Source organism: Pelecanus crispus, chromosome 1 (assembly GCF_030463565.1).
Source record: "Pelecanus crispus isolate bPelCri1 chromosome 1, bPelCri1.pri, whole genome shotgun sequence".
In the NCBI taxonomy this organism is placed as follows: domain Eukaryota; kingdom Metazoa; phylum Chordata; class Aves; order Pelecaniformes; family Pelecanidae; genus Pelecanus; species Pelecanus crispus.
This window is the reverse complement of record NC_134643.1, coordinates 67,156,764-67,181,800: the sequence shown is the minus strand read 5'-3', so window position 1 is coordinate 67,181,800 and position 25,037 is coordinate 67,156,764. Positions and strand designations below refer to the sequence as shown.

Below are 25,037 nucleotides of genomic sequence, written 5' to 3'. Positions count from 1 at the left end.
TTTTAATGCTTTTAGTGGAAGATTTTTTAAAGAATGCTCTGTGGTCACACTACAAGAAAGAGTAACCAGCTTACTTCCATCACATGAATGAATCTTCTATAGTAACAGAAGGTTTACAAAAGTCCTGAAGGTCACCTTGACTAAGCTAACCTTTTTCACATTTGGTACTTTTATTAAGGTACATTTTTTTGCATTTTATGTCCTATTAATGTCTGAAACATTTCTTGGAACACCCCTTCTCCTCTCAATAGCTCAAAAGTCTCACATGAAAGGTTTATAAACATCCCCACAATTCATGTACTGCAGAAGGCAGTACAGAATGTTAGCTTAAAACAATTTAATTTCCAAATCAACAGCTGCATCCAACATAGAATTATTTATATTAAATCTAATCTTAGCAGGCAAAGAAGAACAATCTCTTATTCCTTACATAATTTTAACTTGATCAAACTGCTAACTTTTTATATTTGTGGCATGCAAACAGACTAAGGAGATATGCACCACTGTTCATTGGTTCTCAAAACTTGTGAAAGTACAAAAAATATTAATTATTTTTGTTTTCCTGTTGAAAAACATGTTAAGGAGGTTATGGACTTCTAGTCCAACAGCTTAAGGGATATTCTATGACAGAGGCCATGTATGCAAGAGATCAATTAACAGGGTAAACAAAGGCAGCTGAAAGTAGGTACATGTAAAATAATGAAGCTTCTTAGCAGTAAGTAGATGTAGTATTTACAAGAGCAACAAAGAACAGCTTTGAAGAAAGATCTTAAATATTTGGTCTATCATTTGCAGTTTCACTACTTACATACACTAACATCAGACATTCAATATCTGTCCTGCATTTGGAGGAATAATAAAATATACCCCACTCCAAAAATAACTAGGAAGAACATTAAACAGTCAGTAATTTTTAGAACTTTCAACAACCATTGAACAACCTGATCTCCCAGGTATCTGCTATCAAAGAACATATGAAATCAGGCTATGTTACAAACAAGGTGTGACAACAGATGTTCAAAAAAGGGTAATAAGATAACTGTACTAAAGAAAGAACCACCTCTTAATATAAGATCCACTTCAAACAGAATGAGCTGATGAGCAAAGTTCCAGTTCATAAATATTTCATCAGCTAGCCCATGTGAATGGGCAAGCAGATGTGGTACAACATTTAGCTCTGAATGAAGAAATCCGAGAATAATACAAGCTTTTCCAAACTATCCAGTTGCAGTAACATTTTTCTAACCTCATCTCCTAGTCCAAGTTCACTTTGTTATAACATTCTGCATAACTTTGTAAGATTGCCTCATCTTTATGACTGTTGAACTTAACCAATTCCATTCAAATTGTACCAAGTACAGAGATCAATACACTCTCACAAGCTGCATGAAAAATAGCTGGTTCACGAAGGACCTTAATGCCCTCACTGACAGGGAGTACAATGAATACACAACCCTTACTAGCTGCTAGACAATTCATGTGTAAACTCAAGTTTTGAGGTATCTTATTTGAGCAGCTTCTTTAGAGTGCTAAACACTTCAAAACAGAAGTAGAAAGAAATACAACATGGGATAAAGGATACTTCTTTTTTTTGTAACATGTATATAATGATCCTAAATGAAGGATCAGTCCTCACAACAAATTTAAGCAAGTCAGATGCACCATTTGAATCCTAAATTCTAAATTAACAGTCACAGCATTTCTTCACAGAAAGGCATAACTAACATTAGACAGGATCAAAAAAGTGAAAAGTGAAATTCATACAACATTATGACAGTTAAGGAAAACCATTTTACCTTGGAAGTGGGATATGAAGACATTACACAGCATGAAATCCTTTTGCCAAATGATTTAAACAGGTTCATATACTGAAAATGCACTGTTAACCACCTCTTTTCAAAGTGAGGTGTAACAAGAAGGAGCACATATGAATGGAGATAAAACATTGCTTGAATTAACTACTGCTTTGTAAAATGGATCACCTTTGTAATATGAATCAAAGGGAGAACAGAAACAGATTAAGCTTATTCTCCCCAGGACAAAATTTACAAGCTCTATGACAGAGAAATCTTGTCTCCCTACTTCCCCTCACTCTGCCAACCCAGATGGGTTTTCAGTCACCTGGCAAAAGCAGAGGGAAACCACACCTCTGAGCAACTTCACAGTGGAGATTCCATCACATGAAACGCTTAAGCAGCTGCCAAAGCTAAATCCCACTCCTCCCTGTCTACTTATGGAATGCATTTTTTTTTTTTTTTTTTGCTTGCCCGATTTACTGTTAACTGCTCTCTAGCTGGAGCTCACAGTACTCTTAGTGGTCACTATGACTTCTGCTACACTGCCAAAGTCCTGGAACTTTCTGCTTCAACTATCTTCTCCATAATCAGAGTAACCTCTCTGGTTTAGCAACACAAACAGCATTTGTTTGATGTTCTGAATTTATATAGAGCATCGTAATCTTACTGAAAAAAAAATCATAGTAATACAAATGTTTAGGACAAGTTATCCATTAGCAAAGTGTATCTCACCTTTGACAGAAGCAATTTCACACAGGAAACATGGCCCTCATAGACTGCTGATAGGAGTGGTGTGATATTATGTTTGTCTGGAGCCTGTAAATTCAGACACAGTTATTTGAAGCACAATTTCACAGACCATTAAAAAGTTTCATTTAACTTTTAAATTTTGTTTTGTCCACCGTAGAGTGAAGGTAAGGATTTAGGAATATTATCCAGAAATACATTCCCTCAGAATTTTTTACTCTCCTTTTTAAAAAGAAAAGTCATTGTTTAAAAACCAGTCAGGAAACAGCAAGATATTTCTTCCATAAGACTTCTAAATATCCCAAAGTTTGTCTATTTTTTTAGGCCAGTGACAGAAATTGAAGGGTTTCAGCTGACAAATTTTGCCCATTTTAAAAACAGTACTCCTAATTCTCCCATTTCTCAGCCAGCCTGACTTCAGAAACCAGTTTTGGCTGAAACGTTGTTTGGACTATTTTATCCTCTATAAACTATAGTTCTGGAAAGAATAAGAAATGGAGCAGCTGAAATGTTCTTATTTTTTCGTCCATTTTTTCCTCCTCTCCGGTTAGAACTCCTGGGGAAGAGATAATCTTTCCAGATATCAAGGAAAAAATCCAAGCTATTTTGTTAAGGACTTTAGTCCTAAGATATGTTGTACATTAACTTTCAGGCAAGTATTCTAAAGCACAGCATTTGGGGTGTATGGTTAAAGTATTTAGAAACGTCACTTTTTTATGGAGAACTACACTGTTTTGAAGTGCCAATACAGCCCAGCCAAGTCTTTTCATGACAAAAAGCGTGCATTTCAAGCTACAGCAAAATGACTAAGTTTGTACAAGTAAGAATGTCTGCAAAAGAGAAGCACACCAATTTCAACAAAGTTGATCTTGCCCTGGCCAAGGACGCATTGCACTGTTTTCTGAAGTCCCTTCCAACAAATGTAATATGTATTTCATGCAAACTTTCTTTAGATGCAATTACTGGATTTTTTTTCTAATCATGGTCAAATTAAATTTAACTTTTTATAGCTACAAACAACTTTTCCTAGTGTCTCCAAAAAGAATAAAAACATTTAATAAAAGTAATTTTAAGCTTCTAACCTCTAGGAGGCCACCTCTCAAATATTTTTAAATAGATGAAACTAAACAATTTGATGCAAGTCTTTCAGTAACCAATTAGGCACTTATACCAATCCTGGGGTGGGGGAAGACACTAACACCCTAACATCTGTTTGCAAATTGATGTACATACATTAATATCAGCTCCTTTCAACAGCAGAAATTCCAGAATCTCAAGCTGTCCACAGTCTGCTGCGTAGTGAAGAGGCTTCCTCCCACCTTCAAGTGTCCTGTTGACATCTTCACCCTTCAATGTAAACATAATCTAATAAGCAAAATTTTAGAGCTAACACACCAAGAGCGGCTTGAAAAAAATCCAACACCTTCAAATATGCTGAAGAATGTTCCATCCAAACATTTAAGTAATTGCCCAGGGAAAATGAAAATTAAGTTGCTTGATTTCCTTTCCCTCATCTGCGCATTTAAGACTGTAAGACAACCTTGGTCCGTCCTTCCACTATGCATCTTAAGTGTACTAGGTAACTCATGTGATTAAAAAAAAAAAAAATTAGAGCTTCTAAAAAAATGCTCACATTGGTTCATTTTCCTTCTCCTTCCCCTCAACTGGGATCCTAGTTATCTGGTTAAGTTACTTTACCTGCTTCTACACATACTGATGTTTTGCACACTGAGAAACCAGATGCATAGAAATAAGTCAGCATCATAACTATTATAGATGGTCTGTACTGATTGCTAACTTAAAACTCAATTATGAAACTGTCTATTATGTTTTATAAATAACACCTGCCAATTCTACATGACACAAAAAAGTCTGAATACAACTTCCTGTGTCCTGATTTGGTTGACTGTATTCTAATGCCACTCATACTAGCGGATTGAGACATCTCTTAAGGCGTAAACAAAATTTAATTTAGTGAGTGCCTAATCAGCTTTGTTTCTTCACCTTGGGTTGTGCAACTAAGGATAAACTGATTTGCTGCACTTCAGTAATGACAAGAAGTTACTGGAAACCAAATACTGACAAGCTATGTGATAAGTGACTTCTTGTTAGTATGTGCAAGTAATGTTACTATTTTAGGGAGTGGCTAAATTTAGCTTCATACCTGAAGTCCTGCATCTCGACAGAAAAAACAATCAAAAGAATTTCAGCTGCAGCACCAATTCATACTTCTCTACTGAGCCCCTGCAGTTCCCTCACTCTTGCCTCAAATCTCTAGAAAGCTCACAGAATAGAGAGCTTGACATATATCTTCCAGGCATTACCTCCCTTCTAAGAATAGAAGAGGACACAGTCAGAAGGAAATCTTATTCTGCATTTGATGTTCTGTATTATCAGTTTTATACTACTAGCCAAATAACAAAACAACCTCAGAGTTCTCCTCTCCTATCAATGCAATATTCAATTCTTCTCATAACATACCCTACTGAAAGTCAAAAGCAACACGTGTTTAACTTCAGGCGTTTTAACTAAAAAAGTACATTCTGTGGTCTCAGAGGTCAGGACCTGGTTCTCACACTACTGAAGGTTCTGGCTTCAAAGTAGCAGCAAGTAGCACAATGAAAAAAAACTCTGCAACTGCTGTTACTGACCCTGAAATATGGCTATGGCTTCTGAAGCATGTTGGACATCAGGAAAAAGTTAGCTTTACTTCTATCTATGATTTTCAGAACAGCAACAAACTGTACTTCTAAACAAAGTCCACCACAGCTTTAGCTATGTGGACTATCAACACTGTACAATAATTTATAACTTAAAACCTAAAATTCTAATATGACTAACTGAAGGTCCAACTATCTGCAACAACTTTACTGGTAAACAGTACTGTGATGTAACTTCTCTTTTGCTGAATTTCAGTACAAAACATGGGTGGGGATATGTTAACAACTGTGTTCCAATTAAAAAAAAAAAATCATCGAGATCACAGTAACAGCATACAAACAGCCACACTGGTCTGAAAAGTGTGTAAGGAAGCAGCATATACTTAGCTTATCTAGGAAGTTAAGCTCTATCCGTATTCTTACTCATACCTTGCCACTTCCTGTCAATTTAAAAACAACTGGCATTTAAATAACACGATGTTTGCAGATACATAAGGACTGGGATGCATAAGTTTAGGAAACCAACCACGTAAAAGCCATGCAATCACTACCCCAAAACAGGCTTCAAAAACTCCTTTAATGTCTGACTCATGCTAAGACATGGTAAATAAGAGGGTAAAGGAGAAGGACAAGCAAGCTAACTCCTGGGACAGCACACAGTAAAGCCACAAAGTTCACATTCAAAACAAAATTTAGAATCATCATGTCTTAAGATTAGGACAGTCCAACAAAGCTCCCCTTCCTTAAGCTTATAAATATTATTTGGCTCACTGGCTTATACTATAGGATTTTTTTTTTTCTTTTTAAAGAATATACCACAGATCCCTTTGTTCACTCCTAAGCTGGTTGTGAAATAAATTCCTGCCGGACAATGAAGTTTTGGAAGGAAAAAAAACCCCAACACCCAAACACCAAGTTTCTAAGTTTCCCTTAAAGGCAACGAAAGCTCATTTATAGGGGAGTACCTAGTAAAAAGTCTGCAAACAAAGATGTCCCAAACACAGACCACGTGGATTTGAATACTAGTGCTGAAAAAAAGTATCAACAGCATTCAAAATCAAGCATCAGAACACTGTAGTCCAAATTAACAGAATAAAGATATCCAGTAAGTTAGAAAAACAACAAAAAGCAACTACTCCTAGGTTTTGCAATAAACAAGGTCAAATATCCAGTTGTTTCACAGGTGTGAAAAGCCACTGTAAGACAGACCACTGACTGTTATAAAACTTCATTTGTCCTTTCCTACTCCCAGTCCAAGACGTATAGAAGTAGGAAGGGAAGACAAGTCAATCCATTTCATATATAGGAATCACAACCTGGCACAAGCACCTGCTTTAAATGCCATCTCTAACACACGTATGTCAGAAAACTTGCAGGACTCCTCATAGATGATTTCTCTCTGGCCTTTAGATCTCCCATGTATATATTGGCTGTGGCATCTCCCCATAGGAAGAGCAGTGGTCTCCAAAGTGGGGTGTGAAAACCTGGAGAGGTGTGCAAGAGAATCCATTGAGGTGAGAAGGAAGTATTTTTTGCACTGTGAAAATAGTGTTTATTTAATCTTTATCTCATTTTTAATTTCCATTTTGGGGTATATTTTATAATGTACATAATAGATTAATACAGTAGTACATGTATATAATTTATAAATACACACACAGATATTGGTGATGCATGATCAGTTTTGGTTTTTTACTGATGGGGTGCATAATCAAAAGGGTTTGGAGACCACTGGTCTAGAGCTCGATCTGCATCCACGGAAGCAATAAATTAATTCTTTTTCAGGGGGAGTTTCATGCTGGAAGACTAAAGAGTTTCAGCGGAAATTTTAGAGGTCAACTAAAAAAACCCCTAAAACCTTACCCCTACACACAAATTATTCAGCTTAAAGATGAGCTGTTATAAAACTCACAAGAATATCCTTATAGTTACACCTCTGCAAAGAGAAAGTGCCTTTAGGCATGGAAATACCAACTTTTAATAGAACTTAAAGATACAAAATTTCAATCTTTTCTACACCAGCTGCCATTTATGTGCTTAATTAAGTCTCCAAGATACAAAGTGCATACAAAATCATCTATAAGATGGGAAAGTCAGAAAAATGCTTGAACCCTCATGATCCAAATTGGTAGTACACTGGTGCCAAAGACAGTAGTTGTTACAGCTGCAACAATAAGCCTTTTACTTGGCTAGACAGTGATGTGAAACACATCTAACATCCTAGATAAGGTTGTCAAGGATTATCTAAATAAGCTGCTGTTCTCCTTTAAGCTTACGATATACAATCCGGTGGGTGTTGATTCTTGTCTTCACTGGATGAGCACTCTAAGTTGGATTCTCTTGCTCTTCCACTTGAAGTATCCTGTTCAGCTAAGCCAGGGAGAGATGTTGACTTACATGGACAGTTAGGTTCTCAGTTTTGGCAGACTGGCCAGCCATGACAGAACACATTTTGTATAGGATACACATCTTCTCTATATGGTGGCATCCAAAAAGTGAATGACTAGAGAATGCACTAGAGAATTCAAGGATTCACATTAGCAAGTAATTTATATATTGTAGCTATAGCAACAAGCTCCAAATGCCAATTCGCATCTTCATATGATAAAAGAAAATCTAAGCGTAAGGTCAAGATTTGAGCCCCCCCCTCATAAATAAGACAGCTCTGGTGAAGGTGTGGCTAATTATGTCAACAGAATGAGACAAAGTGGTCTCTCAAGCCCTGTAACAGGCTGAGGCAAGAAACAGCAGAGGAAGTAAAGATTAGAAGAGTTATCTTTATGTAAAGTTTTCTGAAATTACTGTGTTTTTGAATAATACTGGCCAAAGACATCATACTGAATGTTATGAACTTCGGTACTAGCAATCTTATCAGGTGACGATTCTCAATACTGACATCTGAGACACCAAAGTAACCAATATTTTGGTAGGCTGAAATTAAGACTGTACTAAATAGCTGCTAAAGGTATTCTTAAATAAAAAAAAAAACCAAAACCAAACCCATACTCCACACAGGCATATGGTCAGAACCCATATGAACTGCCAAAGAGCAGCATGATTTTTTTCCTTTACGCCCACAGGAACAAAATCTTATGTATATTAGACAAAAAAAATGACAGAACAATTCTCCCAGGAAGTTTTATGGGACTTCTGCCATCTTCTAGAGTCTAACAGAGCAGCAACAAGGTTAACGAGGGTACTTCAAAGGACACATAATTCTCTGATTCTGACTTAATTACATCAACTTCAAAAGAAAAGATACCCTCAGTCAAAGGCCACACCTCTCCTGAGAGATTAATCATTTTCACTTTCTAGAGTGGACCTACAAATTCACTAACAGTTGTGCAAAAGTTTGTGCAAAGCCTCAAAGAAGAATTTACCCTTCCAAAAGGAAAGACACAATCACCTCTTTAACGACCTTCGAGAATACATTGAGTTTATTTAGTCAGGCATTTAAGGCTAAGTCTGGCATAAACCACACCAGTAGTACTTTTCTTTGCAGATCAAAGCCCTAGAGCACCAGCTATGCAATAACATTAAGAACCAGTTCAACACATGAAACATCAGAACTAGCAGTTAGCAGGTATCTGCTTTAATCCCCTCTATTAAAATCTGATTACAGGTAAAGAAAAGCCTCTCTGTGAATCTCCAATTACTAAACAAGACAGCATGAAAGAAGATTTTTATAACACATTGATCTTATGTCCTACTCAGAAAACTCACATACATGGATAACAACAGAATATTTGTTTAGAAGGACTTTAAGTATCAGGTTCAGTTGAGAGCTGGCTATCAACCTTTCAGTGAAGGACAGGAAAATAAAAACTTGAAGCTCAGTTTAAATACTTTCAAGAGTTTTCTCTGCTTTTTGAATAACTAATAGTAGGGTCCATTATAGCGTCCTCCGAATGCAGCTATCACCCACTTTCTGTAATGGAGCAATTCAATCCACAAAAAGATCTGTTCAAGCTAGTGTCTTAGTACTGTCAAAATTAGTTACCCTTGAACTTAATTCTTCCACTACCTTCTATCGCACACATTTCCCTTGCTCTACCTTTTCTTGCCAATATACCTACAGAAAAACCCTGGTTGTGTCCTTTTCCAGTTTAAGTCCAGTCAAGCTTTGGCTTTTTTATTTCCATCCCTGCACACCCTGGGAAAGGGCCTACATTCTTCCGTAGAAGTATTCCACTTTTTATATTCCCCCTTTTTGTATCTGAGCTCAGAGAAGAGTTCCCTGACAGCCAAGCTGCCCTCCTGTCAAGCCTGCTGTGTGTTCCAGAGTAATCTGGAAGGATCTGCACCTTAACAGCTGCCTTGAATAAGTTCTGCCAAACATAATTCCTTACTCTTTTGCAGCCCTAGTTAAAAGAATGAATCAGATTTCACTGACTTTGTCCCTAATGCACATTATGACATCAGCTCATTGAAAATGTTGAATGAACAAGTTCAGTCATAAATTACAAGTTCTAAAGCCATTATTTTCCAGGCAGATTATCTAACCACACCAAACTGACACTGCCTTTGAACAGCCCCCACCTTTTCTGTACATTCTATTACACAGACTGTATTCCACACCTCCCTTGGTCTAGCTTTACTTGCTAACTCCCTCCTTTCCGAGTTCCTGCCATTTTCAAAAGCATCACCACTCAAAGCGAAATGAGCTAAACTCATCTAGTGCCACTCTAGCATCCCTACAGCATACTCCATGTGCTTCAATCACAGGCTTACTTTGCCGTGGCACACCAACTGAAACCAAATCAGAGCCAGCTATTCACTTGAGTACTGTGGTTTGCCAGTAGCATTGCTCTAGAACATTACTGTCATGCTATTAATGTCACAGCTCACCCATCAGTTTAGCACCGATTTTGTCCTGTGTAGTAGTTAGTGTCACTACTACTAGCCACAGTTTGATCCTTCCCATGCCTGCATCAGAATTAGTGGCTGAGCAATAAATCCAATGAAGGAACTGAGAATCAGTCTGAGAATTAACTTGACCATTTTCTTCTTTCCAGCTGAATCTGTTCCTTCATCTGATTCACTACTTGGCACCAAAACACACCAGAAATAAGTAGCTGGGATTTACACTGCAGTTCTACCACAGGAATAGAAACTGAAAATTGTGACCTCATTAAATCCTATTGCATAGGTTAACTGTATTAGTAGAGCAGTATCTGTAATAGCGGTGGCATTAAAATGCTCTTTCAGATTTAGAAACAACTCCATATCCCCATCTGTACTTACCCTGTCACGCAGAAATAACTTAATCTCCCCATTTCATGCACTCCTTTCATTCCAGTTTTAATGAAGGAAACCAGAGCCATGCAGTCAGATGTCCTTAGAGCACAGGGAAGCATCCTACAGGAGCTACACTACTGGGTAATTCCTGTCTCCATTATTCTGGAAAAAGATGAACTCACTGTACAGTCTGTTGCATTACTTCCATCTCTTCACATACAAAGAATGGCCATTCTTATAGAGTATTACATAACTCTGACATTTTAAATATAGCAATAACTTCATTGTTGCCTGATTGGGAAAGAGGAAGAGTGACAAATCCTTTTTCTGTAAGAAAAGTTTAAGTCCTATGGATGAGATATTTGGAATATCTTACTGCATATTGAGAATACTCCTTCCAAACACTTCATATTTTACTATCTTCCCTGCAGGTCTTTGTTCACGCTGGTTGTATTTGTTTTTAAAAATTCAACAAAGAGATTAAATGAGATAGTTCGCCAAAAGTACTGCCAACCAATATTATTGTACAGATCTATAGCAAAAGATGTTAAGAATTCAACTTGCGAAAAGCAGGAGCATCTCAGGTTTTGAGCATTTATAATCCTCAGGTGAAGGAACAATAGGCAAATATGTGTAGATGAAAGAGAAAAGTAAAATTTAGGTATTGTACCTTTTTGTTTCTTTGTCACATCATACTGCATGGCCTTTATATCAGAAGGATCACATGTGTAATATTCCTTTATGCAGCGTTAGCAACGTTCTTCACTTTAAAGTGCATGGTGCAACAACAACAACAAAAAAATCCTCCTGGGATTTTATGCCAGAAGAAACATTTAAAAACAGCTGAAATTCAGTGTAGCATCTGCTTTCTATGTTCATCTTCATGAGATGTCTTTAAAAGAAAAAAAATCCTAGTAGATAGCTAGGTAAGCTTTGATACACCCAATAGCAATGATGGAGGTGTAACTGAAGTGTAAAATCTTTCTTACATTGTGATATTCTGAATCCAGAGATCCCCCTCTGATTGAAAATATCATGGTCAGGTGTCCCAATGTAATTTTAACTTTGTAAAATGAAACTGGCAGAAGTAAACTGTCATTTATGCTGTTGGATATAATCTGAAGACATATTTTGCCATAATAGAAACTATATTGGTATCCACTGAATGAAATCTTTCCTTCCAGTCCAACTCATTTTCAGTTTTTACACCTAACTAACCACCTGAAAGAGAAAGTTTTATGTTTAAATAGAACATAGATAACCTGAACTTTGAAATCACTTAAGAGCAATGTATTCCTTAGTCTTCTAAAGGGAGAACAAGCTTGGACAAACCACACCTTGAAAAAAATTTTTAGCCATATACTCAAACAGGGTTTAGCAGACAATGTTGCACTTCCACAATCGGGATGTGGGGATTATGGAGGAACTAATGTGTATTAATCTTCCCCTAATACCCTCCTTCCTTTTCTCAAAGTTTGAGTCAGCTCACACCCCTTCAACCGTTCTCCAGTATAACTTTTTTCAGATTGATCCATCTCTGGAAGACTTTTTTTTTTAAAAACAAACACAAACAACATATAAGTACTCCGAAGATAAAAATACATTTAGCTATCTTTTTCATTCTACTTGTATTCTCAAAATGGTTGTATTTTAAGTATTTAAGCCAAAATTCACTGCTTAACCTGTGATTCTTTCACTTTTATGTTCATAGACTTTTCAGCTGTTTACTGCTGTCACATGTCAGCTCTGGGGCTCATCTAATCCAAAAGTTACCTCTCTAGCACTGCAGATCCAAACACCTTGACTGAGAATCCTTAAAAACAATACAGCAGGAACAACTGAAAAGCCTCTATTTTCTACATACTTTTATTCTTCAAGGTCAATCGTTCTACAATTCCTAGAATATTCTTAAGCTCACAATTATTTTAAGTCAAACAAAAACTTCTGCCCTTATTCTACTTGCTGTAAGAGTAAAAACATAAGATGATATTTTTACATAACTAATGCATGGGTCATAAACACTGGCGGTAATAAGGGAAAACTCAAATACCATGCTTCCTGAGACCTGATTAATAATCTAAAAATACAAGGACAGTTTAATTCTACAAGCTTGTAAGTCTACTGACTCATGGAATCACAGACTATTTAAGGCTGAAAGAGAACTCTGGAGGTTATCTAGTCCAACATTTGCTCAAAGTAGGTCCAATCAGATCAGCCTGCTCGGGACATTGCCCAGCTGAGTTCCACACCCCTCCGAGGACAGAGGATTCCACAAGCTCTCTAGGCACAAGCCCTTCCCAGGGCTTGATCATCCTCACAGTGAAATATTTTTCTCTTATACCTAACTGTAATTTCTCACATTCCAACTGGAACTGTTGCCTCTTACACTTTCACTGTGCACCTCTAAGCATACTTCTCTATATCCTGCCTTAGTATAGAAAGACAACAATAAAATCTTCCCTCTGTCTTCTCTTCTTCAGGCAAAAAAAGCCAAACCCAAAACCCAAACCACCACAATTCAAACAGCATCTCCTCGTATGTCCTCAGCAATCCTGATGGTCCCCAAACTCTTGACTCCAAACATGTTCAGTTACACCTCCATCATTGCTATTGGGTGTATCAAAGCTTACCTAGCTATCTACTAGGATGTCTTGTACTAGGAAGCCCAGAACTGGACACAGTACTCATATCCAGCCTCAGAAGTGGTAAGAAGGGAAGTATTTCTTTCAGCCTGCTGGCTGTTTTCTTGCTAATATAGCCCAGTATGCTGCTGGCCTTCAATAATGCAAGGGCACACTGCAGACTGACCTGCAGCTTGATGTCCATCAGGACCCTGAAGTCCTTTTCTAAAGAGCTCCTACCTAGCCAATTAGTCCCCAGCTTGTACAGGTGCATGGGTTTACTTCTTTTTATCCTATTGTCCTGACTGGTAAAGACATCCCATTGCCTAGGTCACCAATAAAAACATTAAGCAATGCTACCAATACCAATCCCTGATAGATGCCACTGGTAACCAGGAATCACTTGGAAGTGATGTTGTAACCCTTTGAGTACAACAGCCCAGCCAATTTTCCACCAACCTTACAGTCCACTTACCCAGTCCGTATACCACAAACTTCAACTTGGGTCTCTCACTGTATCCTGACAGTGTCAAATGGGTTCTAGGAGGAGGAGGATTTGCTCCATAGCCTTCCCAGAGACTGAGGCTGAGCCGACCTACCTACAGTTCTCCAGATATTCCTTCTCACTGTTCTTTAATATGAGTGCGATGTTTGCTTTCTCAGATTCATCAGGAAAACTCCCCTTTCTTCCTTTGCCTTCCTTTTATTACCAATGCACTAGCCCCTCCTACTGCCCTTGAGATTCCTTGCTAGTTTCAACTTCAACTGAAGTTCGGCCGTCATACCTCCACCCTTGCACATTTGTGTAATTTTTCTACATTCCTTCTAGTGGCCCATTTTGCTTTCACCTTCTGTGTAATTCTGTGTATTGGTTACAGATTCCTCAAAATATGTTACCAGGGACATAGTTGTATGTCCAAGTAACAGTCCTGAAAAGCACTCTCTCAACTCAACATTTCTCATGGTGTCATGAGCGAGTCCCAGAATGCAAAGAAAGGCCCCTAGTTCTCACCTTATGACTGCCAAAGAGCTGATTCACATACTGCTAACCTTAGCTCAAAGTTGGATTTGTAGCTGTCTTTTGTCCCAATATATGTATTTCTGTAAAGCATGTTGAAGAAATCTGACAGAACAGCAGTTCTCAACAACAGAGCTCACTATATAAACATATTCACCTGGTCTGCACTTTAGGCCTTCAATTCAACAATCCCACAACATTCCAGTTTTCTGAAGTGGTGGTGTAGTTCAACTGAGTTTTTTTCCCCCCCATAGAACAGTCTCAGGGTCTAAAAAGCAGCATTGACTTTGAAGAAGTAGTTTTCATTCCTGCCAAGAGATAAACTTATTTAGCCAACCAAAATCCACACTGGCACTTTCACAGGTCCTTGGAGATTACTGATAGAAACACCCTTAAAATGAATTCAGTAATTCAAGCCTGATGGCTTTTCCTAAAAAACTTATTTCTAGTTTTCAAGTGTTAAAATTAACACTACTCAAAACACCTTCGAGTAGCTGGGACAAGAAATTAATCTCTTCTTTGAAGCTGGTTATACAATTTTCTCTAGAAATTTTGTCATGGTAACTGAAACTGAGCACTAGCCTGAAGCAGTTTCTGCTGGGTAGAGCAGAGATGTTAGATATCTGCATCCATTATTGAAACTGGATCAGTTTTAAATTGCTAGAGTAGACATACCCTCACATCAGCTGTCTTAATACAAACCTGAAGATAACTGAACCACTAGTCTAGTACTTTAGACAAGGAAATCACTTTTCTAAGCCTCTGGGTATTTCACCATAACCCTAGACTGACATGCCATTTTCACATTCCTGTCCATTTTTATTAATTAGAAATGAGAATAATTAAAATGACCAGCTCATAACACAATTCAGTGCAGCATATTATTTAATCTTTTGTACTTTTTCTTTTCCGGTAAGGAAAAAAAAAAAAAATCTTGACATATGACACCTTCAGGGATTGCAGAACTAAGAATTGGGCAGAACAGATGAAAAAGATAAATTCCAAATTTCCACTCAACCTGATGCATTGAAAAAACTACTCAAAACAATGCAGGAGGCCTAAGGAGAAGCAACGGTTTTCTATATATTCTGCTCAGCAAGATTACTGACTCTCAAGTTTTCTTGTCTCTATCTTCTGATTTGCAAGAAAAATGACCCTGTTGCCCCAGTCAATATTCAGCCTAAGAGCAAGAGTGGAACACAGTGAAGTAACTAATAACCCAAAGGCTGGGTTAAGTCCAAAGAGCAGAAAGGGAAGGAAAAAGATTAAGTGTTGTAACTTGTGAATTGTTTATGATTTTGAAGCAGATTTCTTCAGTTAAAAACCAGCAGTAAGTTCCTGCCAAAGCTGAGAAATCAACTCACTGACTACAAGCAGGCAGTTTCCCACAGCAACTGCAAAAATTTTGTGCAGGATGCAAGTTTTCATTTAAATCCTCTGTATTTTCAAAAATTACTTACTTTCAGTCCACTAAATAAATCAACGTAACCCTGCCTCACTCAGCCTGACAGAGAGACTACTGCTGCTGTTGCTCAGTGGTTCAGCAAATTCTGACCATTCCAGTAGTTTTTCCAGCTGCAGCCCCAGTGGACCACAGTTTTCTGTGGACAACGGAACAGAAGCAAATGACCTAGATTTATTGTATGGAATAACTACTTTCTGCTTAGAGAATTTCAGAAGATCTAGAAGTTCTTTGGTTTTTGTTTAACAGCTGAGAGCAACTGCATTAGCTAAATAAGCCTAGTACTGATTATCTTTGTGTTCACAACGAGATATCTAATAATGCCTTTTTGACACTGCCAGGTTTTTTTTATTCCCTGTCCTCTAAATTTCATAACCTGGAACAACAAGGAATTTTCTCCCAGCTGTCTTCTTTCTACCCTATATGCTTTGGGGAGTATTTGGGACAAGCTGCCTTTATACCTGCCTCTTATTTCATCTTACTGAAACAAAGAGAAATAGCAAAAGCATCCACAAGAAATCCCATAGATGATGATCAAAAAGCAAAGTGAAGTTAACAGATGTTAAGGGAACTTCTTGAATATAGAAAGTTAAATCTCTGTGGAAGAGGTTGCAGACACCAGTAGCAAATTTTCATTGCTGTTCTGGATCCACATCTAGTATTTGCTGTCAGTTTTGCTTGCCACATCTATCTAAGCTTCAGTATTTAAAAAGCTGAAAAATAGCTACTCAAAGAATTTCAGCACAACATTCCCACTAAAAGACCCTCACCAGTTTATCAAAAAGAGGTATCTGTTCTGATGATAGCGTGAGTCTCTCCAGTCTGCGTTTTGCAGCAAGTTCTACAAACAGAGCCAGCAGAGTAGATGCCCATTTATGCTTAAAATGGGTATCTACTTTGCAATTCTCCACTCTGATAGAAGCCTCAGCTGCTAATGACAACACCAATGCTTGGTCTACACAAGTTAAGAAAATGAGTTATGAACCTGATGCTGGATTTTGCCTGTCTTGGTATGGTATTTAAAGTACTCTGAAAAGCTTTTATAAGCACCCCTACACTTATTTTGGCTTAAGCCAACAAAAAGGTACTTAACAAGCATACTTTTCAGGTTTTATTTGTTAGTGGTAAACAAGTATCTAGCTCAGCCACCATAATCAAATGCAGTCCGAAGTCCTTTGTCTCGGTCAGAAGAATACAATTCTAGAAACAACTGCTAAATAAACTGAGCTACTGAGCCATCTGTGCTTCAGTTGTTGTATCAGCATTTTTAGAGACAAACAAACCTGATACATGAGTTGTTCTGTAGAACAGTAGTGAACCTACTGTTTCCTAGCTACAGCTTCTAGAAACTTGTGCTACAATCCCAGCTTCAGAGATGTGTCAAATATGTGCATTATTGAAAAGCTGTTCTTCCCCCCCAAATCCTTAATCTAACTGTCTAAGACTTGGGTGAGAAATAGCAGAAATAAATCACTATTTGCATTAGCAAGTGATGAAACAGGAACAAACGGACCAGTTTTGCAGCTTCTCTTAGCTCTTATGAGTTCCTATTGAAAAGTTTTGTCCAAAAGGACTCGCCTCTTAGTTAGGCAGCACCTCAGAGTAATGGCAGCAACTAGTTCTGACAGAATAAGCTGTTGCAGACAAAGGTATTACTACTTCTAACAAGAGACTCTCTGTCCAGAGTACTACTTCAATTGATGAATGTTAGTGTGCTAAGTATTCTAGATCATGAACTGAAACAGCCAACTATCAGACACACTTTCTAAGCTACCTCTGCTTAGAAGAATTGTTAGAATTTGGAATTAAAGTTAAAATGCTTTAGTTATAGCACCAGGGCTTGTCTATCAGACACAATATGGGGGGCACAACCAAAACTAAACCATTTAACCACTAATTCTTAAGGAATCACAGGCAGATCTAATGACTGTATACCTTAACTTGACATAAAACTAATGCTCACTCTAAAGAGATGTGTTAAGTACTGTATCCACTGAACACAGCGCAGTGTCCGTTTTCACAGGCAACACAGAGCTGGCCTAAAAGGGTTTCTCCTCCAGAAGTTATTGGCCAGAGTCCATGTTTTAACACTGCTGCATTTTGATCTGATTTGGATGATCCCCACTCTAAGGGTATACTAAGCAGAAAATATTCCAGCCCACATGGGTGCCAGATGATTGCTAAACAGCGGACATCAACCATACTTAAACCAGAAATCACATGAGGTCTCAGTAATTCAGTACTATACCATCAGCACACTGACAATAGATGACACTACCAAAACAGAAAAATCTACAAAACACCTGTTCATGTAGTTTCACACAAACTCAAGCTTAACATGTCAGATCATCTAGTCATGGAATTCTGAAAGCAACTTTGGACAGATGAAAATACACTGTACCATGCTTCACTTCCTTGGTGCCACTAAGTTTGTATTAGAGTAAAATATTAAGTTCAAGGATAAAGCAATCCAAAGGTTTAGTAACAGGACTCGAAGTATTTCCATCACTAGATCATTGCCCCAAAAGTTAACCAGCTAGGCAAAGAATAAAAGCCATTACAGTCCAATCTGCTCTTAGTTGCTAGCTCTGAATTAAAGCATTTTCAGTTAAGAGCCCCAACATCTGTATTAACATTCTCAGTATAGATTGTCCAAAGAATGCACAGGAAGTGACTGTTTTCCTTCTAGAACAGTAGGCACCAGCTATTGGGTTTCAGTTTCAATAGATGGCAGCTTGATATTTTGACTTCTATGCATGTTCTATGGACAGCACTCTATCTTTTATCTCAAATGGCCTTGCAGCTCATCTTTCCTCCTTGAAGCTAATCACTAATCCATAAGCCACAAGTGTGTTAAAAAGTAAGTTCATAAATTACTGGACTTTGGGGAGAGTAAGTATCAGTCATTCAAAAATAACTACCAAGACTTGATCTTAGCTCATAAGAAACTTTGAGCACACAATTCTATTTTATAAACTGACTCCATAATTATAGACACTTTAGAATATTCTTTGAATTTTGGCTGGAAGTATGACAGGCAAATCTCCAGAATACCCTTCTAGTGATGTTTTGGTCTGTTCACCTTATTAGCCACTGCATGCCATTACTCTATTTGATTTTCAAAGTGTAGCCGAAGGCTAAGTAAAATGATTTCACCATTTCCCTTTTGGCCTGTAACCAGTGAGGAAGGCAGAAATATATATAAGCACAGACAAAAATCTAGACCACGCTCTAATTCTTGCTGCAGCAAGAAAGTTACAAAAATTCTTTCTTTGCAGAAATGTAATAACCCTTGGCATATTATGTATCTGTACTGAACTGCAGAATTACACTGCATACAAAAGACTAATAAAGACTGTAAAAACGGGCAAAGTGCTAAAACGCACCAAAACCCAAGTCCCACAAGCTACTTCAAAGCCCTATTCATGTGCATATGCATTATGAGTTTACAAAACCATATTTCTCTTCCCCTTCCTACTCTCCCTCAAAGATTTCAAGTGCTTTCAGGATAACATCAAGACAAAACCACACACAAAAAACCCAACACACACACACAAGTATATTCCAGTCAAACTGAGAATTAAGACAAGAACTGTATCTTGTTCAACAGGACTTTATTAATACCGATTGATTTCCAGAGAGCTACAGATCTTCACCGCACCAGAGAGCAACACACATACTAGTCCCTTAAACATTTAAAACATTTAGAGGAAACTATTCTCCCCATCTCTGGCATGGGATTGTAGAATTTGCCATTGGTGGTTGCAATCAACATAGGCTTTAGCATCGTCTGCAGTAAAAAGAGCCAATAGCATATCCAGCATCCAATAAAGATTTCAAACTCGTTTTAATACGAGCTGTGCTAATTTGTACCTTACCCTCCTCATAACAAGCTAAAGCAGAAAAACATCTAATTGTTCAAAACTGCTGAAACTGCAACTTGTAAGAAAAACAATTGTTGTATAACTGGTCAGTTATTGGCCCTTATTAATTCCGGCTAATGCTTTTGTCCTAGTAATAGGAGACCTATCTACACAAGTGACAACTGCCTTTTTCCACAGAATTGTACTGGCTGGCAAATACAACATTCAAGGTGGAGCTTTTGCTGGGGGGGGCGGGGGGAAGATGTAGAAAAACTAAGAATAACTTAACACAAACCTTCAGCTTCAGAAGTGTGCAAATTAGGTACAAAGAAGTAACTTTGTTCACACTTTTGTCTGGACGCATATTCAGAAGTTCAAACAAGCATAAACACAAAGCCATAAAAACCCTGAGAACACTTGGCTAGGGACATGTATAAAAAATGAATATGTGACTTAAGCAATACAATTTTATACACCCCTGGCTTTCTGTCTCTGTTCTAAATTTTCTGTTCTGACCTTTCGTCTACACCTTTAAAGTGCCTTTCAGTCTCATAAAAATTCTTGGATTTGAGAATCCTGTATTTCTGAGTCCATTATGTTCTGCTTAAACTTAGGTAGAATATTTGACCTTCAGGTCCTGATATCGTAACAGCTCACCATATGCTCCTTCAGCATAAGCATATAGAAGTTATTTGGTCTATTGTGACCTGTCCAGGGGATTTGTTATTTACACATTTTAACACTGCTGCAAGACCCATTCCTTCAGTATTTTTACCTCTGTGGCCCGCATGACTGGCCAATTCCATGGTACCCAAGTCAACATTCAGTGCATAACCTTCACAACTAACACAACTTTCCTCATAGCATACAGCCATACCACCCTGAGAATGCCCAATCTCGTCTGATCTCAGAAGCTAAGCAGGGTCGGGCCTTGTTAGTACTTGGATGGGTGACCGCCTGGGAATACCAGGTGCTGTAGGGTTGGGTTCATGAAAGGCAGGTCCTGCTTGACCAACCTGATCTCCTTTTATGACCTGGTGACCCGCCTGGTAGATGATGGAAAGGCTGTGGATGTCATTTGCCTGGACTTTAGCAAAGCCTTTGACACCGTCTCCCACAATATTCTCCTTGGGAAGCTGGCAGCTCATGGCTTGGATGGGCGTACTCTTCGCTGGGTAAAAAACTGGTTGGGTGGCCGAGCCCAGAGAGTTGTGGTAAATGGAGTTAAGTCCAGTTGGCAGGCAGTCACGAGCGGTGTTCCCCAGGGCTCAGTTTTGGGGCCAGCCTTGTTTAATACCTTTATCGATGATCTGGATGAGGGGATTGAGTGCACCCTCAGTAAGTTTGCAGACGACACCAAACTGGGTGGGAGTGTCGATCTGCTGGAGGGTAGGATGGCCCTGCAGAGGGACCTGGACAGGCTGGATTGATGGACCGAGGCCAACTGTATGAGGTTTAACAAGGCCAAGTGCCGGGTCCTGCATTTGGGTCATAACAACCCCATGCAACACTACAGGCTTGGGGAAGAGTGGCTGGAAAGCTGCCTGGCCGAAAAGGACCTGGGGGTGTTGGTAGACAGCCGGCTGAACATGAGCCAGCAGTGTGCCCAGATGGCCAACAAGGCCAACAGCATCCTGGCTTGTGTCAGGAATAGTGTGGCCAGCAGGAGCAGGGAGGTGATTGTGCCCCTGTACTCGGCACTGGTGAGGCCGCACCTGGAATACTGTGTCCAGTTTTGGGCCCCTCAATACAAGAAAGACATTGAGGTGCTGGAGTGTGTTCAGAGAAGGGCAACAAGGCTGGTGAAGGGTCTGGAGCACAGGCCTTATGAGGAGCAGCTGAGGGAACTGCGATTGTTTAGCTTAGAGAAGAGGAGGCTGAGGGGAGACCTTATCACTCTCTACAACTACCTGAAAGGAGGTTGTAGTGAGGTGGGTGTTGGGCTCTTCTCCCATGTAGTTAGCGATAGGACGAGAGGAAATGGGCTTAAGCTGTGCCAGGGGAGGCTTCGGTTGGAAATTAGGAAAAATTTCTTCACGGAAAGGGTGGTCAAGCATTGGAACAGGCTGCCCAGAGAGGTGGTGGAGTCACCGTCCCTGGAAGTGTTCAAAAAATGGGTAGACGTGGCACTTTGGGACATGGTTTAGTCTAGTCTACCCTTGATTGGTTTAGAGTGGACTTTGTAGTGTAGGTTAATGGTTGGACTGGATGATCTTAAAGGTCTTTTCCAACCTAAACGATTCTATGATTCTATATTATTCCAAATGGAGCCAGGATACAAACCACTGCAGAACTGTTCTCTTGGACCTTTAGAAAGCTTAGCTCATCTTCCGTATGCCCTCCTGCTGAAATTAAAATTAACTGAATTGGAAGACAAGAGCTAGGCTTGAAAAACAAGGATTTAGTAAAGATAAAACTGATACAAGAGGGAAAACTGAGGTTAGAATAAGGGAGGATAGGAAGAAAAGGAGCCATACTAGAAGTAAATATTTTCCTCACATCACCGAATTCTCTGCTTGTTATTCATAACCTATTCCTAACTTTGTACTGTCATAGTTAGTAATGCATATGCTAAAGACCACAAACTCGGACAAAACAGGATATCTCTCACAGCAGAGATAAAATTCTCTTTCACTTTAGGGAATGGAATACATTAGAAAAAACTTTCAGCAACAAAAATTTAAATTCAATGTCTTATTAAAATCTGATTTTAGTCATTCTCTTTACTTTTTGCAGCAAACACCAATTAGACACAGGACAAGTCAGCCTAATAAGAACAGCCCAAACAGAAACAAACAAGGAAGTACTTTTTTTTTTTATTTAAGCATAAAAAAGTCAAACATGAGTCACATACTTATGCAATCTCTTAAAGCCACCAAAAGTTTCAGAGAACAGAAGGCAAACTGAATGAACAAAATGATCATAGGCCTGACATCAACATCTCAGAAGGATACTACTACATTTAGCAGTTCCAGATTCATGATCAGTCTTATCATGAACTCCATTTACATTTCAGATGAAAATGGCTTCAGAATCAGTTATACCTGTACCTTCACAAAAAGGACAGGTTTGAGAATGCTGGGATGTTCAGCCAGCAAGTCATACGTTCCACCACAATGCCAGGTTTACAGGTGAGTTTCTTACTCCATGCTGTTCCTATAAACTACTTAAAGAACTGATGCACAAACTACTAATATTTGTAAGCAATTCTTTGCCACATATCCTCAAACCCTTTTGGATCAGACTGAGGAAATTATTTAGCCATCCCGAAAAGGTGTTTTTCATCAACCTCATATGTCTTATTGTACTCACTACTAAAAAGGAGCTGCCATGCTGTGTTCTTCTGAAAGTTTTTCTAGTACATTCACAGCATTTTAGTTAAGAGTAACTCTACCATGAATATGGAACCTGCTAAGAGCAGGTTACAGTAGCAAGCAACTGTCTTGTTTCATAAAAGAAAGGTTTAGGTCATCACGTTCAACCTTACAAAATGTAAATTGAACACCAAATTTAAGTAGAACTAAGCAGTAAAACAAAACTGTATCTTTAGCAATCACACTCCACCACACTCAACAGTAATCAAGAGGAAAATAACAGAAGGCCTAGAATACTCCAGATAAAGAAAAGCCCACATAGCACAAGTGTTGGCAGAACACTGAGGAGTTACAATACAGAGATATCCAAGATGCTCCACAGGGGATAAAAGTGCAGCAGCTCCCAGGTCAGTGCTAGCCCTGACATGCTCCTGGACAAGTTACTGAGGTATACTTACACTGCACTGTAATCCAGCAAGGCTTCCAGGCTCCCTGTCACTTAAGAGCAAGAAAACTGCTTCAGAACCAGAGGCAATCCAGATTATCATTGTAGCCATAACAATGAAGTACATTTCAGTATTCAACATAGTGAGACAAGGTGAATTTCAATGTATCCATGGTATAGTTAATCTGTAACTCAAGTAATGCACCCATATATAATGACCATTTAAGTGTTTGTTTTAATTTAGTTTGTTCCTGAAGAAGTCATTTCAATGGACACTCAATAGAGGTTACCCCTCGAAAGTTAATTTGCATTCTAATAATTCTTCTCGCAGACATATTTAAGTTTCTTCTCTTTTTCACAACACTTAGACCTTAACTATAGCCCTGACTGCTACCTCTTTTTCAAAAAGACATTTCTAAACAATGTTTTTGCTTTAGTCTCTCCAGTTAGTTTTGCAGTAGTCAAGTTTTCCGCATTTCTCAAGACATGTATTCAAACATCATTATATCCCAAAGAACTGCAAGACTGTTTGTAGGATCACAATTTTGTGAAGGATGCATAGGTAGTTGCTGTTTTCTAGCCGAGTTATTGAAGGTCCTCTAGGGATTTGGCTTGGGTGTTTGTTTTGTTATTTAGAAAACAACACTCCACACCAGAAATGCCTACTAGGCAAGCACAGCATGTACATGCTTCCTAAAAACATTCATTTCACAGTCTACCATCTCTTCAACCTCCCAGTCCTCTCAGCAGTAAAAATCTGGTGCTTCCAGTTTGGTTGACTGTCCTATCTTCTTACAGCATTAGGTTAGTTGATTTACCAAACGTAACTGTAAGCAGTCGTATGTTTAGGAAGCAACAATGTAGGGGATCACAGCAGCTCACGAAGTGAGGAATTCTCAGTTAAGCTATGGGAGATGAAATTACTTTAGAACATTTATTGTAACCTCTTTCTTACAAACCCTAGTTTATCTTGCCAAAAACTTTGTGCCTAATGACTGAACAGGAATTATACTTAGCCTGAGAATCTACTGCTGATTGGAAATATTACATGCACATGTTGATAGAGAAGTCTTTTTAAGCAACTGTACAGCTTATCTCATTCCACTGGGGAAGGAGGATAAAGAAAAGGAAAAAGAGCAAACACCATTCACATTAAGAAGTTCTGCAGGCTTAATATACCCTGCTCTTCTTCTAACTAGTACTTTTTAATCCCCTGTTCTTTCCCTTCAGGGAAGCAAATTTCTCTAATCTGCGTGGGTCCTCCTCACCCATTTAACTGCACATTTGATTCATCTGTTCCCCTGAAAGCTTCTGCTTTCTTGGGGAATTTTAAAAATCTGAGTGGATGTATGTGGGAAGACTGCAGAACTCCTTCAATCCCTTCAATTCCTGCAGACACCTCTGAAGCCAACATATGCTGGCTATATTCAAAAGGAAGACATCAAAGAAAGCAAACAGTAAGAACTACTTTTTAATCTAGTCATCATAAAAATAGATGACACCATACTTACACTTAACTGCTAGGATAACACACTAACTACAGTACTTCAATAGAAATTAACATTTACCATAAAGAAAAAATTGACATGATTACAAGTCAAGAAATGTAGAGACTAATAAGATGTTTTTTACAAAAAAGAAAGTAGTCTTACAGGACTATTCAAACTCTACAAATAACCTTTTACATTTTTACCAAGTAGAAGCCAACAACGTCTTCCAAATGCACAGACTGGCAGCACTAAGATCTCTTTTGCCAAGCAACAAAGCATCTTTTGGCATTTGTCTGTTTCATTGCCACCTCTCAGAACTACTGTTTCTGTGAAAGATTCTTTCTGAAGAAAGTATGTTTAGGACAGTGCAAGATCTCTTGACA

General features: G+C 38.5%; 1 protein-coding gene and 1 pseudogene across 1 annotated transcript in view; one reads left to right on the top strand and one right to left on the bottom strand.

The window, feature by feature from the left end:
• MTPN (myotrophin) overlaps positions 1–25,037 on the bottom strand; it is a 38,923-nt gene that overhangs the window by 10,205 nt on the left and 3,681 nt on the right. Inside the window, exons 2-3 of the mRNA XM_075713829.1 lie at positions 3,777–3,890; positions 2,529–2,612 (exon numbers count right to left, since the gene is read on the bottom strand). Coding sequence (XP_075569944.1) covers positions 2,529–2,612; positions 3,777–3,890 — 198 coding nt within the window. The remainder of the gene's footprint in view (positions 1–2,528; positions 2,613–3,776; positions 3,891–25,037) is intronic.
• LOC142597195 (5S ribosomal RNA) lies at positions 20,269–20,387 on the top strand (annotated as a pseudogene).